At 52.8% G+C, this 15,237-nt stretch overlaps 1 protein-coding gene across 5 annotated transcripts in view; it reads right to left on the reverse strand.

Moving 5' to 3' along the window:
• The window catches only part of Ccdc149 (coiled-coil domain containing 149), a 63,682-nt gene that overhangs the window by 38,185 nt on the left and 10,260 nt on the right, over window positions 1–15,237 (reverse strand). For 3 of the 5 annotated variants that reach the window (XM_048784280.1, XM_015481738.2, XM_048784283.1), the window contains one exon: window positions 8,207–8,314. In XM_048784280.1, coding sequence (XP_048640237.1) covers window positions 8,207–8,314 — 108 coding nt within the window. Of the gene's footprint in view, window positions 1–2,968; window positions 3,098–8,206; window positions 8,315–12,485; window positions 12,521–15,237 lie in introns of all 5 variants that reach the window. The other 2 variants (XM_048784282.1, XM_048784281.1) reach the window with 2 other exon arrangements.

The following is a 15,237-nucleotide window of genomic DNA, read 5'->3' on the forward strand; positions in this document are numbered from 1 at the left end:
ACGAACAGCGCTACGGTGACAAGAGCTGGTGTCTCTCACACATACTGATCTCGGTCCTTTGGGATGATACACCCAGGAGTGGGATTGCTGAAGGCCAAGAAGGGGAGCATCCTCCATGCCACCAGACTCTTGGCTCAGGACGTCAGAACCCCAGAAGTGTACGCACAGAGGGACAAACACCAGCGGAACAGGAGCCAGCCGTCCCGTGTGGCCACGGGAGCCGGTCGTGCCCTTAAAGTGGGGACATCTCCTGGGACATGAAAAGCAGATCGACGGCCTGAGCTTTAAGTAACAGAGACGGCGGTGGCCCGGTCACAGCATGCCTCGCTGACCGCTTCATCCAGAACCCCACAATCTGGTTTGCGTTCTGCCGATTAATCATTCAACGTGTTTATGGAGCTCCGACAGCCACATGAGAGAGTCGCCTTCTATACACGGACGCCGTGAAGCTTCGATGAACACGCTGACAGTCATCGGGCGTTTAACGTGCACACAGTAGCAACCGCAGGCTGCCGGGCTGCACGGGTGGAAACGCTTGCTTTTTGGAAGTGAGTCCCGAGTGGGTAAGAGCTGGTGGTGAGTGAGTCTGAGATTCAAGTGCAGCGAGCCGAAGGAGCCTGAGATGACAAGATAGGGACGGCAAAGCCCAGGGAGAGTCCTCCTGCCTCCCCAGCCCCAGAGATGAGCTCCTGTGCTCTGGAACCGGCTGCCTGGGGCTCCTATCCTGGCTCCACAGACCAAGCTGTGCAACTCGGAGAATGTATCTGAACATCTCTGGGCCTCGGTCTCCTGGTGGGTAACAACTGGGCAGTGGGGCACTCGCCTGAGGGCTGCTCCAACGTGAGGCGAGAAAGTGGGGGACATTCAGTGGCACCTACTTAGGGGGACTCAAATACACCGGTTCAGCAAAAGAGAGAGAGAGAGAGAGAGAATTTTAAAACTTTGGCGACCATCCTGTGGCCAATGCCCTAGCCTGGGAGTGAGGTAGGAAAGTGACTACCGTTGATTTATTAAATGTACAAATATCATGTTTATTAATACATTTGTGCAAAACCACGCTGTTGATATCTTCTGTGATACTACAACTCGGCAGCATGACCACAACAAGGTGCCCCGAATTCCTGGGCAAGTTAAAGGAACATCAAGGAGAGTTTGGGCTGGACACGGATTTTGCCTTGTGCCAGGCGGATTGCGGCACCTGCCCCTGATCAGAGACGTTGCGTCTTCCCGGGGACACCTGGCGCCACCCCGGAGCATGAAAGGGGCTCCACAAACATCAGCAGCTCTTGGCTCACTGCTCACATGGGGCCCCTCGAGGGACGTCCACCCTTCCAGCTGCACCCTCACCTGCAGGGCACAGGCAAACGGCTGATTTCCCCCCTCGGAAAATGCCACCAGCCAACTGCTCAAGGTACTTGACTCCCTCAAACAGGGCTGTCCGGGTGCCACCACCCGCCTCCCCTGCCAGCCCGCAGGTGGGTCCGAGCCCCGCGCAGCCCCCGCTCCACCAAGAGATGCATCCATGTGCTGATTGGGATAGAAATAAATGTTTATGAATGGATTACGGCGCCAGGCATCAGCGGATGAGGCACAGCTACAGCTGGGCCGTAGCTGAGGGAGATGGCCCCAAACAATGTGCTGAGATGGCTTGGAGAGCCCTCCCCCAGCCACCAGGACCCTCTCCAGGCTCCGAGTGAGGAAGACTCGCTTCCTTTTTTGATCTGGGCCTTTCTCTCTCATGGCCCTCAAAAGCTCCACCTCGTCTTGTTTTCAATCACCTGAATCTATTTCACCCAACAGGCAGGCAGCCAGGTGCCGGAACAGCTATTCTGTGTTCAGATCATTACTCCTGGCTGTGTGCTCTTGGCAAGCTATCTAAACTTGCTAAGCCACATGTGACTTGACTTGTTGGCTTTTTAAAAAGAAAATAAGGATAAAAGTTATCTTGTAGATAGGACAACCATGTATGGTTTCCCAGGCTGTGCACTGCACATCTGCAGCTCCAGGGGTTTCCATTCCTAGTATGTGAAGATACAGTGCAATGGCCACTGTTCATATGACTCTCGACGGAGCTTTAGAAGTGCAATCCCCAGTTACACTTGGGGTTACACTTCAGTCACAGTGGCTATTATCTCCCAGGGCTATTGGAAGAGTCAGATGAAGGACCTGCTAACAGGAAGTGGATGCCCACCCTTCTTTGGCCCTTGTCCTCGTATAGGGCTGCAAATAGCCCACCTGGGGAGAGGGCAGCAGGAAAGGCATTTATGAAATATCCACTGGGCCCGGGCTGGGCTGTGCCGAGCAACCTCATAAACAAGGCCCGCCCCTCCTATTGGTGGGGGAGGGTACCGGGATTGAACTCAGGGCCACTCGGCCACTGAGCCACATCCCAGCCCAATTTAGAGACAGGGTCTCACTGAGTTGCTTAGTGCCTGGCTTTTGCTGAGGCTGGCTTTGAACTAGTGATCCTCCTGCCTCAGCCTCCTGAGCCTCTGGGATTACAAGCATGAGCCCCTCTGCCCCGCTGAAACCACACTATCTTGATCAGGGGGTCCACTCAGGCCCCGAGCTCATCTAAGCCAGGACAGGCTCAGGGATGCTCTCTGAGGCCAAGTGCATCCGATTCTCCTGACCAGGAAACATCAGGGAGTGCTGAGCTCCTGCGCCTGCTGCTGATTGGCCGAGCCTGGCCCAGGGATCAGGACCAGGAACCCAGGCAGGGCAAGATGTGACGCCTGGTGTGGCGGAGGCCCCCCACTCCCACAGTGCTGTGTAAGTAGCTTCTGTCACGCCCGGGCGGGGGGGGCTTCTCCTTCTGTGCCCTCTCCCGGGGTTTCCCGCCGGCCAGGGCATCTCTCAGCTCTCTGTGAAGCATAAGCTCCCAGAACTCCTGTCCCTCCTCCAGGACCATGACAGACATCCACAGCTGAGCCACCTGTGTTTTAGGGTGTGTCCTTTAATGAGTCACCTGCAGGCTGATGGCCCCGTCTTTATTGGCTGGTGGCTTTGACTCATTGGTCTGCTCGTCAACTCCATCCAGAAGTCCCACGTCAACAGAAGATGGCCACAGAAGGCTCTGTCACTGCCGATGCCAACCCTGGATGAAGCAGAGGTGTTAAGACCGTCACCTGGTGCCACATAAAGCTCATTGTTAGGGCAGAGCCCGGGCTCATGTCACCTCGCTCACTTTAAGTCTGCGGCGGGGGCCCAGGACGTGGGAACGTGTGACGCTGACAGCCAGTGACCCGGCTGGGCTTCCCGGGCTTCATCGCAGGTGTGCTGCAGGACACGGCGTCCTCTCTAACGGAGGCCACTGTGGGGGGACGCCCTCCTCCAGGGCACGGCGATGACGAGGGCTGAGCTCTGGGGACCCGGCCGCCACCTGAGGCTGCTCACCCCAGTGCTGTTCCCACTGGACAAGGACACAGGTGGCCGCCAGGAGGGACGACCTTCAGGCTCCATGGAGCTCTGTACCGGAGGCTTCTGGGCCACCCTGGGCCTGTGTGGCATTAAGGACAGCAGTGACACTGGCCCTGCCAGGTGCTCACCCAGGGCAGGCACCCGACGCCTTTCACCAACAACGGCCCCCGTCCAGCCAGGACACCCCACTGGTCTTCCCAGCAGAGCCACCGTCCCATGATTCTGTGCGTCTTGTTTCCTGCTGTCTGTTTCCCAGCTGAGGGACCGTAAGCCCCCCGGGCGGGAGGCCCTCATCATTCTTGTTCCTCAGTGTCTCTGAGCCACTGGATGTTTGTCAGCCCTACGTGGTGACACTGAGGACCACTCTACGGGAGGCGTTGTTATGGCCATTTTACAGATGAGGAAACTGAGGCTGGAGAGGAGCAGAGCTGGGGTCTTCACCCAGGCTGGGACCTCCTGGATGGGTCCCTCTGCTCCTGTGCACAGTGGCAAGCTGGAGCCGTGCTCTGGGGACAGCGAATCCCACCGTGGTGGAGTGGTGTCTGTCCTGGCTTCAGACCTTGTGCACAGAAAATGACAGCGACCGTGGCTTCCCACCCCAGAGGCTGGTTCACTAGCGCCCCTCCTGGGGCCAGGGACCTGGCTGTCCTCTGCTGGCTTTATTGTCCTTCGACTCCCAGAGGCCTCTGCCGTCCTCCAGGTCCACCTCCCTGAACCCACTCTGCTCCGGATGCCCGATGGGGAGGCAGGCGGCCCTGGGGCGGGAGAGGGTCCCTCTGGGACCTGAAGCCCCCGTTGGTCCTTATTCCTCACATACTGACCCAGTGATTGTCGGGGCCCCCCAGGCCCTGGACAGCTTCTCCTGGTGGTCGATGGCATCGCCACCCCTCCCTTCCCCAGGGGGCTCTTTCCTCTTGACCTTGAAGACCTGGGATTTTAAGGCAGGGGCGGAATCTGATGGGTCCCTTCCTGGCACCTCTCATCTGGTTTGGGCTGGGTCCCTGGTGACCCGGGAGCCTGAGAAGTTCCTGGGCGCTGGGCGGCTGGACCGCAGGTGGCGGTGGATCAGGTCGCTCTCCTGAGCACAGGAAGCCCGGCCCCAAGCTGCTCCTAAGCCAGGTGGCAGCGAATCCTGGGGGCTGCAGGGTGCCGAGGCTGCAGCTGGACAAGTGGAACAATCAGTCTTCCCTAAGATATCCAGGGAGTCACTTCCCTCCACCTGGTTCCTCAACACAGCGGAACTAGAGTCGGGGCTTCCCGAAATGTGGCCTAGGGTTGGCAGTGACAATGGCACTCGAAGGTCAAAAGCTTCCCCCTGGATGGCCGCTCACACATGACCGCCGGCTGTCTGGCTGCACCTGGAGCCGCGGTGGTGGCTGCGGGTCAGGGCTGAGCGGGGAGCAGGCCGCCCGCTGTCTGTAGGGGCTCCCCAGGCCGCGCGCCTTGGGCTGGTTCTCTGCTTCCCCAGGTTGCCCGGGAGGCCTCGCCCTCGTGAGTGGCCGTGCTGACCAGGTGGCAGCAGCCTCTGCAGTGTCTGTGTCTCTTTCTCTTTCTTTCCTTGAACCCTTTGTTGAGCCTCTCCTCATTCCCCGACTTGCTCACTTACTTCCGTTCCTTCAATAAAGATCATATCTCATGTTGAGAACGAGGACGCCCCTTCCCAGGGACACTGCAGTACCTAAGGTGGCTCTCAGCCTGAAAAGAGCTGACCCCTGGGGCTAGGGTGCCACACGGGTGCAGTGCAAGGGCAGGCAGGGCAGGACACGTGGGCAAGCACAGGACTGGCACCTAAGAGCTGGCAAAGGCTCCACTTGACCTGTGACCTGAGCGAGGAGCAGGAGCCTGCAGAGGAAGGCAAGGGGAAAAGCCGTCTAGGCAGAGCAGACAGCAGGCTCAAAGGTCCTGCGGCAGACGGTGGCAGAGCAAAACACGGCTGCGACTAGCTTAGGTATGAGGCGAGCCTGGTGAGGATGCGGCTGGAGCAGTCTGGTGAGACTGTGGAGGCCTGCACCCCAGGACGGACTGAGGAGGCCTGGCACCCCAGGACGGACTGTGGAGGACAGCACACCAGGACGGACTGAGGAGGCCCGGCACACCAGTACAGACTGTGGAGGCCAGCACACCAGGACGGACTGAGGAGGCCGGCACACTAGGCCGGGAGGTGGCCCAGACCTGGGAGACGATGGCAAGGTTGCAGCAGCCAATGACATAACGAACCAGAAAAAACCTCCCGAACCAAACCTGCGAGGGTCGGCCGTTCTCTGCCCTGCAGTCCCAGGGGCTGTGACCTGCTGTCACTGTCAAATGAGTCACCTGGCCTCATGCTGAGAACTGGGGTGGCCTGGGGGAGGCTGTCCATGATGCACAGGGCCTGAAAACAGACCAGCCCTGGAATGTTAGAGGCCAAGGAGGACGCAGACGAAGGCTTCTCTCTCTCTCTCTCTCTCTTTTGTGGGGGCTGGGGGCCGGGCTGAGCTCCTCTGGCTGAGCTCCGCTGGACACTGTCACATCGCCTTGGATATGAGTCACTCGACTCTGAGCCTCGGGGGAGAAGACAGTTGATGAACGTGTCCGGCCTCTGAAACGAAGACCCAGGTCCCAAGCAAATCGAGACATTCAGACTGTGGCGAGGCGCAGAAGCTTAGTGTGCACACACAAGCATGCACACGCACACACACACACACGCACACGCATGCCCCCCCCCTTCTTTCCTTGAACACCAGCTGCTGATGTCGATGCCTAAACTTTCACTCGCTTAAAAGGCAAAAAGATTAAGTGACCAAAAGGCAGGAAGGCGTCTAGGAAAGCTGGAGCAGGGGTCACCACCCCCAGTGGAGGGAACAGGACAAGAACCCGCCAACCAGGAAGAGCCACGGACCTCCAGATCACGCCTTAGGACGTCCCCGAAACGCCGCCAGCATTTGCATGAGCTTAGAGAAAGCTGCACGCATTTCACTTCGTTCTCTGTAAAACCTCGCCCTGCTGTTATCACAGAGGAAGGGACCAAGAAGGTCTGGTCTCTAATTAGTGACCAAACACCTAGGTGACAGAGCTTGAATCCTGTAACCATGACTAAAACTACACACGAGGCCTGATTAACTTGTCCAGTGTTAATCAGAACCTTTCCTGGGTGTTCTCTCTACCCCCTATTTCATGGCCAAGAATAGTAGAGCCTAATTTCTCAAATTTATGTGAAATCCAAAAGGTTTTCTAAAACCGTAATTTTAAAAAAATTTAAAAATGAAGGCAGACAGAGTAGAGAAAAGGCTATGTAACAAAGGTTCTAAGCCCATTTGCTGTTACTGTAACAAAATAGCTGAGGCTGGGTGCATTACAAAGAGGTTCTGCAGGACTGATTGGTTCTGTCAAGGGCCAGAACATGGCAGGATGGTGTGACAGGGATGGGTGGTCTGTGCCCAAGAGCTCAGGCAGCCAAGAGGAAGCCTATCCAGAAAGGAGTCAAGTTTGCTCTTTTATAACAAGTGGCTGTTCTGGGAACTGACGCACTCCAGGAGACCAGCGTCAGTCCCTTCCTGAGGGTGGTCATGAAGTGAACACCTTCTATTAGCCCCACCTGTTAAAGGTCCCAGCACCTTTTGATACTGTTGCCCTGGAGACCAAACTTCCAAAAATGTGACCCTTGGGGACAAACCATCTCCAGAGTGCACACCATCCCAGCTGAACGTACGTCTTCAGATCCGGCCTCTGATGCAGCAGAAGGCAGAGTCCCCTCTGACCTCGTGTTGTAGAAGAGGTCTCTTCCAGACAACTGTCCCAGACAACAGTGTCATTTCTTTTTTTAAGTGACCATGTTGCAAAAATGGCGCCTTCCAACAACCAACAACTCCCAGCAAAAGCAGTTACCATCATTTGTCAACGAATTTGGTGACATCCAGAAAACACTTCCCCAGGAAAGCTGCTCTCAACACACACACACAATATGTGCTGTGTCTGTGTGTGTGTGTGTGTGTGGGGGGGGGGGGTTGTTTTTTGTTTTGTTTTGGTTTTGAGTCAGAATCCAGTGCCATCTCCATTCCAAAATCTGCCTCTGGCAAGAAGTTGAAAGTAAATCTATCTTGGCAAAACAGGAAATTATTTTGGAGGACAAAATTAAACTTGGGTAGTTTTTCTTTCCTTTCCCGATTGCACTTTTGTTCACGGCTTCAGCGGGAGAAAGAGAGAGTACGCACATCGAGCTTGGAGTTTATGAGTTCATATTTTATAATTAACGTTGCCAACAGGGGAGTCTGATTAATACCAGGCAGTGGATTTTGAGCAATGTTCCATACAAATTGCCAAATTTAGCAATAAAATAAATTGGTTATGTGAACATAATTAGTAGGATGACTACTTAAAATTCAAAACTGAATGTGAATAATTCCAAATCATCTGAGCCACAAATCCATTATTTGTACAGAAGGGGAAAGTATAGCGTTTGGGTTTTATTTTGCCCTCAACCGCAATGCTCTCCACCACCAAGCTGAGCATAATGAAACCCCTGCACCCGGTTGTAACAATGTTTTAGAGCAACCCAGAAACACATGTGTCAGCAGATGTGCCCACAAACACAAACACACACACACACACACACACACACACACACACACACACACACACAGAGCAATGCAATAAAGATTAGAAATGCTAAACTGAATTTTCTTTGCAAATGTCAAAATCTATCACAAAATTTCCAGCCATGGTGCATTACATTTTTCCGACATGCTATACATAACCTCTAGAGTGCAATCGCACAGTACAGCTCTTTGCCTGTAAAGAGTCACGGTACCTTATTGTCACCCTGGACCTCTCCAAGCCTCTGCTGAAGTTCTTTAATTTCTTCTCCCAGATGTTTGTTTCGCTCCTGAGAATCTCTCAGTAGTTGTGCAAGATTAGCCTGGAAATATCAACGCATCAGGAAACACGATCAGAAACAGAGCAGTGGATAAATGCAGGGCTTGGTGGGGTCTACTAATGCTGGTGTCTGAGCTGGGCAGAACCCCACAAAGCCCCTTAGAGCACACACCCATGAACAGAGCAGCTGTGCAAATCACACCACTGCAGGTGAGGCTGCCGTGAGCCTCCTACTGGGGAGGTCCTCTGTCTGCAGAATGGACAGCGTCCACCAGTCAGTTGTGTATGACTGTTTCAAGAATTTTCTAAGAGCCCATCATGAAAATACCCAGCTTGAAAGTGGACAGAATCCAATTCTATACTTTGGGCCAAACAACAGAAGGGAAGTTTATTTTCTGATTCAGGTAAGTTTTCCCCCCTTTTAAATGTGTCTTGGTTAATGAGCTTTGCTTTGCTATAAGTACGCAGAATGTGGATCTCAATTTTAGGAGGCAGCCTAAGAGGTCATGACGGGTGACAGCTTCTAAAATCAGGACCCCGAGGTGACTCTTCAGTCCTGGGCTGATTCCCTTCCCTGTCCCCTTGTTCTAGCTCCAGGGAAGCCATAGCCAGGACCCTTGCTTCCATGCCCATGTCCATGACGCCACACCTCCTTTGAGCTGGACTCTGTGGCCACGTGGGAGGCCCTGCCAGCCAGCTGCCCCCTCCATGCACTTCCACCCCCTCCCAGACTGCCTGCCATGGCCTCTTCCAGGTTCCCTGGAGCTCCTGACCACCCACTAGCTACCTGCTTCCATCCACGGCAGCTTTCAACGGCCACTGTGGCTCGTGGCTCGCTCTCGTGGCTTTTTGTTGTACAGAACACTATTCTTTTTGCAAGGGCGGCCTGCCCCACCTCTCGCCTTGCCGATCACATTCCTTCTCAGCTTTAGCAAGGACACCACCAGCAAAAAGCCGAGTGTTCCCCTCCTCGGCTCCACGTGTGGCTCCCTATAGGACCTGCGTATGAGCAGGTGTCCTAAAGACTCGGGGTGAAGAAGGAAGGGGACAGGAGCCAGCCTGCCTCAGGCCTGGGTGGGGGACTGCAGAGAGCGCTGAATAGATTCCCTTCACGTTGCAGCTGAGGAAACCAAATCCAGGGACGCGGGGAGACCAAGCCAGAGGAGGTGGCTGCGTCTCCAATGACGTCGATGTCAGGTCTTCGGGGAGTGCAGGGTTATGGAGGCAGTAAGAGAGAAGAAGGGGAAAGAGCACAGGCCTGGCCTCACCTGGCTCCCCTCCACGGCCTTGGGAGAGATGTCCTGCTGCCTCTGCCCTCGGGGTCCCCTGCCTCCCCCACGCTCTCCTCCCTTGGAGTCAGGCCTGACCCCATCTCAGCACGGTGACATCCTCTGTCCTCTCCCAGAACTGGGACCGCCCTCACAGCCCACCTGCTCATTCCCTGCCACCTTCAGGATGCTGCTCAGAGGTCACCGCCCAACAGGGGCCACCTGGGCCATTCAGTTGAGTACCGCGATCTTCCCCTGGGCCGTCCTTTCTCCCAGAGGCCTGCCATCTCCTAACACGCCGTGTGATTTACTTCTGGGTTTATTGCCTACTGTCTATGCCCTGCCCCGCTCCCTGCTAAACAGAAGTTCCACGAGGGCAAGGAACTTTGTTCTCTGCTGACCTCTCCCCAGCGCCCAGTAGATGCCCTGTCGGTATTGGTGGACGGAGGGTCAGGAAGCCGAGTCTGGAGGCTGCTATGTCCTCAGCCCAGGAAGGGATGGCAAACAAGGACACCGAGGGCCAACAGCCGAAGCCAGGGCCCGGCCCGAGTCTTGGATGGAAAACACACTCGTCCCCACAGGTGGGATTCGGCTCGGGGGCCTCTCGTTAGCTGGAGCACTACTTAGCAACACAGGCTAATTCTGCATCCTCATTTTTACAAAATGCGTATCTTACACTATTTGGGTTCTAATTTTCCCAGATCACTCTTATGAGACAAAAAGTTGGTGAGGGGCTGGGGATGTGGCTCAAGTGGTAACGCGCTCGCCTGGCATGCGCGGAGCGCTGGGTTCGATCCTCAGCACCACATAAAAATAAAATAAAGATGTTGTGTCTACTGAAAACTGAAAAATAAATATTAAAAAATTCTCTCTCTCTCTTTCTAAAAAAAAAGTTGATTAAACAGGAGGACAATTAATTCCCATTTCATAGTAGGAAAGCAGAGGACCAAGAGCCACCGTGACGGGCGGCGTGTGGAAACTTCTCTGGGTGGAACCAGATAGACTCTAACTGGGCTGGGTCACCCGGCCCAAGTTCCTAACCCTTGAGTGTCCTCACCTGTAAAACAGCGAAGAACACACATGTGACCATCTGTCACTTCAGTGCTTGGCATACAGTAGGTGCTGGTTAAAGCCTGATCACCCCCTTGACTGAGGCCCTTCAGGAGCTCCAACAACTACCTGGTAGACAGCTGTGGGGAAGCAGCTGGTGCCTCCTTGGACACACTGGCTGCCTGTGGCCTGCCCTCCCCTGCTCATTAGCCATTCACTTATTTACACAACAAGGGTTCACTGAGCATCTCTTGTGCGCCAGGCACTGTATTAGATCTGGAGAGAGAGCACTGAGCAATGCAGACGAAACCCCTTGCCCTTGTCAACATGCACCTAATTAATGACATTAAATTAGGATAAATAAAGACAGCATGTTGCATATTAAGTGCCCCAAAGAAAAAGCCGGCGGAGAGAAGGGAGAGAGTAGAGAGGGGGTCACACTGAAACCGAGACTCGGCAGAGAGAGCATAAGCCTCGTGGGCACCCGGGAGAACATTCCAGGCAGGGGAAGGGCTGCCTGGCTTTCGTCTCCCCCTCCCCATTGCACCTCAAGCTTCCATTTGAAGGAACCGTCCCAGGCCACAGCGGAGTCCGAGGATCCTGACTGGCCTCCAGGTCACTTTCCTCCCACTCACGGCTCTCTTCCCTGAGCTCAAAGTCTCACCAGCAAGTGGCCTCAGCCTCTCCCCCACAGCACTCCAGAACGTCCCCAGACGTGAGCTCACTGTCCTCTCCTGCATGAGCAAACACACTCCCTCACCACTAGGACAGGTCACCAGACAGGAGGGACTGTCCCGGGGAGGAGCCACCCTGAGCTGGCTCTGTCCAGGGCCAGCTGCCACCTGCAGTCAGGAAGACCTCAGCATCGTCACCTGGAGGAGACTGCAAAATCCACCCCCCAGGAGGCTTCTCCTCAACAGTGGGAAGGATCTGGAGAAAAGAAAAAAAAAAACACTGATAAAAGACAAAAAATAAACAATAAAGAAGTCAAGAGCTTCCCTAACCCTAACCCTTTTTGAATCAGTAACAGCCTGTGCCCCTCGGGCACAGGAGAAGACCCTGCACTCACAACTCTAACTGCAGTAGCTGACCCCGAATAGCTCAGCCCATCAGTGGTAAACGACCCCATCACTAATCCTCTAATTCCTCTAATCCATCACTGATGGAGACTTTTGTAAAATGCAATAAACACGAATTACTAGGAAAATGAATTTAAGAAGACATCAAGATAAAACTTCAAGTGTTTATTGTTGGATTCAAAAGACATAAAAGCATGCTGTCAGATTGCTAGAAAAGCCTCTGAACACCGACTCTCAGTTTCTGCACCATCTTATCAAAAACCAGAAACAATTAGGTTGCAGTCTGCCTTGGTCCGTGGGCCTCACTTTGAAAAGCATTGAGTTGAAGGATGCTCCCAGGTATCTAGATACTAAATCAGAACAGGTGCCTGCATAAGCAGCAGTGGAAGATTCCAGAGAAACCTGGGGCAGAGGCCTGGCTGCTTCAGGAAACAGCAAGTTGGAAACCCCACAGTGATGATCGAACGTTATGTACTCTGCAGCCTGGCCGAAAAGAACTCTACCAAAGTCAAGTCAGGCATTTCTTTCTCTTTTTTGGTACTGGGGATTGAACCCGAGGTGCTTAACCACGGAGCCACATCCCCAGCCCTTTTTTTATATTTTATTTAGAGACAGGGTCTCACTGAATTGCTCAGGGCCTCACTAAGTTTTAGAGGCTGGCTTTGAACTTGCAATCCTCCTGCCTCAGCCTCCCGAGCCACCAGGATTACAGGCACACATCATCTCACCTGGTTAAAGTCAGGCATTTCTATATTATCCACTAAATAATGTTCAATTAAAATCCCAGGGGGTGGGTAGCCAGTGGTAGAGCACTTACCTACCACAGGTAAAGGTGAGACACTGGATTCGATCCTCAGCACCACATAAAAATAAATAAATAAAATAAAGGTATGAAAAAGATAAATCCCTATGCCTCCAAGTCAGTTCATCTCAATCTTCCCCCTACCGCCACCCCCATTTTAAACTTGACCCTGGGATATAATGGGCTGGGGGAGGAGCCACTACCTTAAAGCAGGTGACTGTAATTTTCTTTTACATTTAACAGACTGGATTACCTGTCAACACACAATTCTTTTCTATTCAACCCTTCCACCTCCTCAACTCCAAAACAATAACTCTGAAAACTAGAAAATGACTATTCTGATATGGTACCTAATTCCTTGACATACACCTTAAAGAACAAAAGAAGAAAAGAATAAAGAAAGAAAGAAAAGCCATACATTTCAAAGCACTCAGAATGGAGGAGGAAAGTTCACACAATTCTTCTGACCAAAAATAACACCCGTGACTCACACACTCTCACTCCAGCCATCCATCAAACCAATGCACGGCGCCTGCTTATAATTTATCAGCTATGCAGAGCGTTTTGTCTCCGTGTTATTGAGAAGGACTCGGTGACCATCAGTTTAGAACAGCAGCACCGTGCAGGGGAGATGTCGGGGGGAGTGGCGGGGATCTAGGAAGGGTTTCCCAGGGAAGGCAGCAGCACCAGGGATTATTTCCTCCCCATCTCTGGGCAGAGGTCGGCATCGATAGCAAAACATGCCATGATCCACAAAGAGGCCTCTTAAACATTCAGATCCAGCCAGGGCCAACATTAGAGGTTGATATTTTCGCCCTGATAATAGAGGCATGCAAATATAGTGGAGTCGACTAGAGAATCCAAACATGCCAGTCACTCTTTCTAGTGAGGGGTTTGTCGATTACAATTGTGCTGGGGAAGGGAGAGGGGGTTTGGTGGACACAGAGTGGGGCCTCGGGCTGTGCTCTCTGAACACCTGCCTCCGACAGGGAGCAGCTGGACCCCTCCCACAGGGAGGTGTGCCACAGCCGCTCACCAAAACCAGTTCCTACCAGGGGAAGCGGGGTGCCTGGAAATGCTCTCTGCACAGGGGTGACAACCACACATCCTGACAGGTGGAGGGAAACAGAGCCCGGGGACGAGGGAGCAGCTGGCTCCCACCCCCAACCTCTAGGCAACGTCTGTGCAGAGAGTCTCACTGGAATTCTTCTCTGGAATTGCCGCTGCAGGGTAAACCCCAGCTCTTGCTCTACCACTCCTCCAGTTCCCCTACAAGTGGCACAAAATATGTTAGAACAGTTTGTACCATAGATGCCATATGATTTTTTTTCTATTCTATAAAATGTTTTGTAGGAGGTGTATTCTGACATATTGTATATGCATGGAGTATAACTTCCCATTTTTGTAGTTGTACAGGATGTGGAGTTAGCCTAGTCTTGCATTCGTATATGAACATAGGAAATTTATGTCTGATTCATTCTACTGTCTTTCCCATTCCCAACTCCCCTTCCCTTCATTTGCCTGGGTCTAATCCAGTGAACCTCTATTCTTCCCTTCCCGTCCCATTATTGTAAGACAGTATCCACATATCTGAGAGAACATTTGGCCTTTGGTTTCTTTGAGGATTGGCTTATTCACTTAGCATGATAGTCTCCAGTTCCATCCATTTACAGGCAAATGCCATAATTTCATTCTTTTCTATGACCGAGTAACATTCCATTGTGTGTATGTATACCACATTTTCTTTATCCATTCATCTGTTGAAGGGCACCTTGGTGGGTTCCATACCTTGGCTATTGTGAATTGAGTTGCTATAGACATTGATGAGATGCCACATGATTTTTACACTTATAAGAAATGATGGGCAACTTTTAAATATAATTATCATCATATTTGGCATTGACCATGGCTGTTAAGGATTCCTATCTCAATGGTTAGGGAACAGACAGTGGCTCATAAAAGGAGATTTCAGGATACTAGCTGTAAGAGACAGCCCTAAATATTTCACATGGGGAGAAAAGGACCTACTAAATTTAATTTCTGTGCCTGCTGTTAAAAATGAAAAGATGGACAAGAGGGACATCAGAATAAGCCCCCCCAAATTATACACTATTACCATCTAGCTTTCCATTGCTGTGACCAAAGTACCAGGCAAGGCCGGCTGAAAGGAGGAAAAGTCTACTTTGGCTCATGAATGCAGGGGTTTGGTGCACGTCTGGCCATCACCATTGCTTGGGGCCCAGGGAGGCAGAACATCACGGCAAGGGCTGGGGGAGGAAAGTGCTGAGCTCCTGGTGGCCAGGAGGCAGACGGGGGCCCAGGGGAGATGAGCTCTTCCAGGACAGGCCCTCGTGACCCACTTCCCCTAGCCAGGCCCCACTGGCCTACAGGGGCCACCAGTCTGTCCATTCAAACTGGGATGGATTAATTAGGTTACGGGTCTCACGATCGGATCATTTCACCTCTGAACATTCCTGCAAGAACACAGGAGCTTTGGGAGGACACCTCACATCCAAACCAGAACACGGCCACTGTATTATTGTGAGCTGAAGGTGGCTGCTGACTGACAGATCCAGGAAGAGCTCTACACACCCTCTTTTCTGCCTAAAACTGGAGCATAAACTTCCGATTGTGAAGATGTCCCTCTGTCCAGTGCCTAGAAAGACTGCTCCCCAGAGACAGAGGGTCAGAGTGGGCACAAGGGGAGCTTTCATAAACATTACTAACGTAACCCTTAGTTCTCATAATTTTTTTCCCAATATGTTTC

The sequence above is a fragment of the Marmota marmota genome, unplaced genomic scaffold (assembly GCF_001458135.2).
Source record: "Marmota marmota marmota unplaced genomic scaffold, marMar, whole genome shotgun sequence".
NCBI classification, from domain to species: domain Eukaryota; kingdom Metazoa; phylum Chordata; class Mammalia; order Rodentia; family Sciuridae; genus Marmota; species Marmota marmota.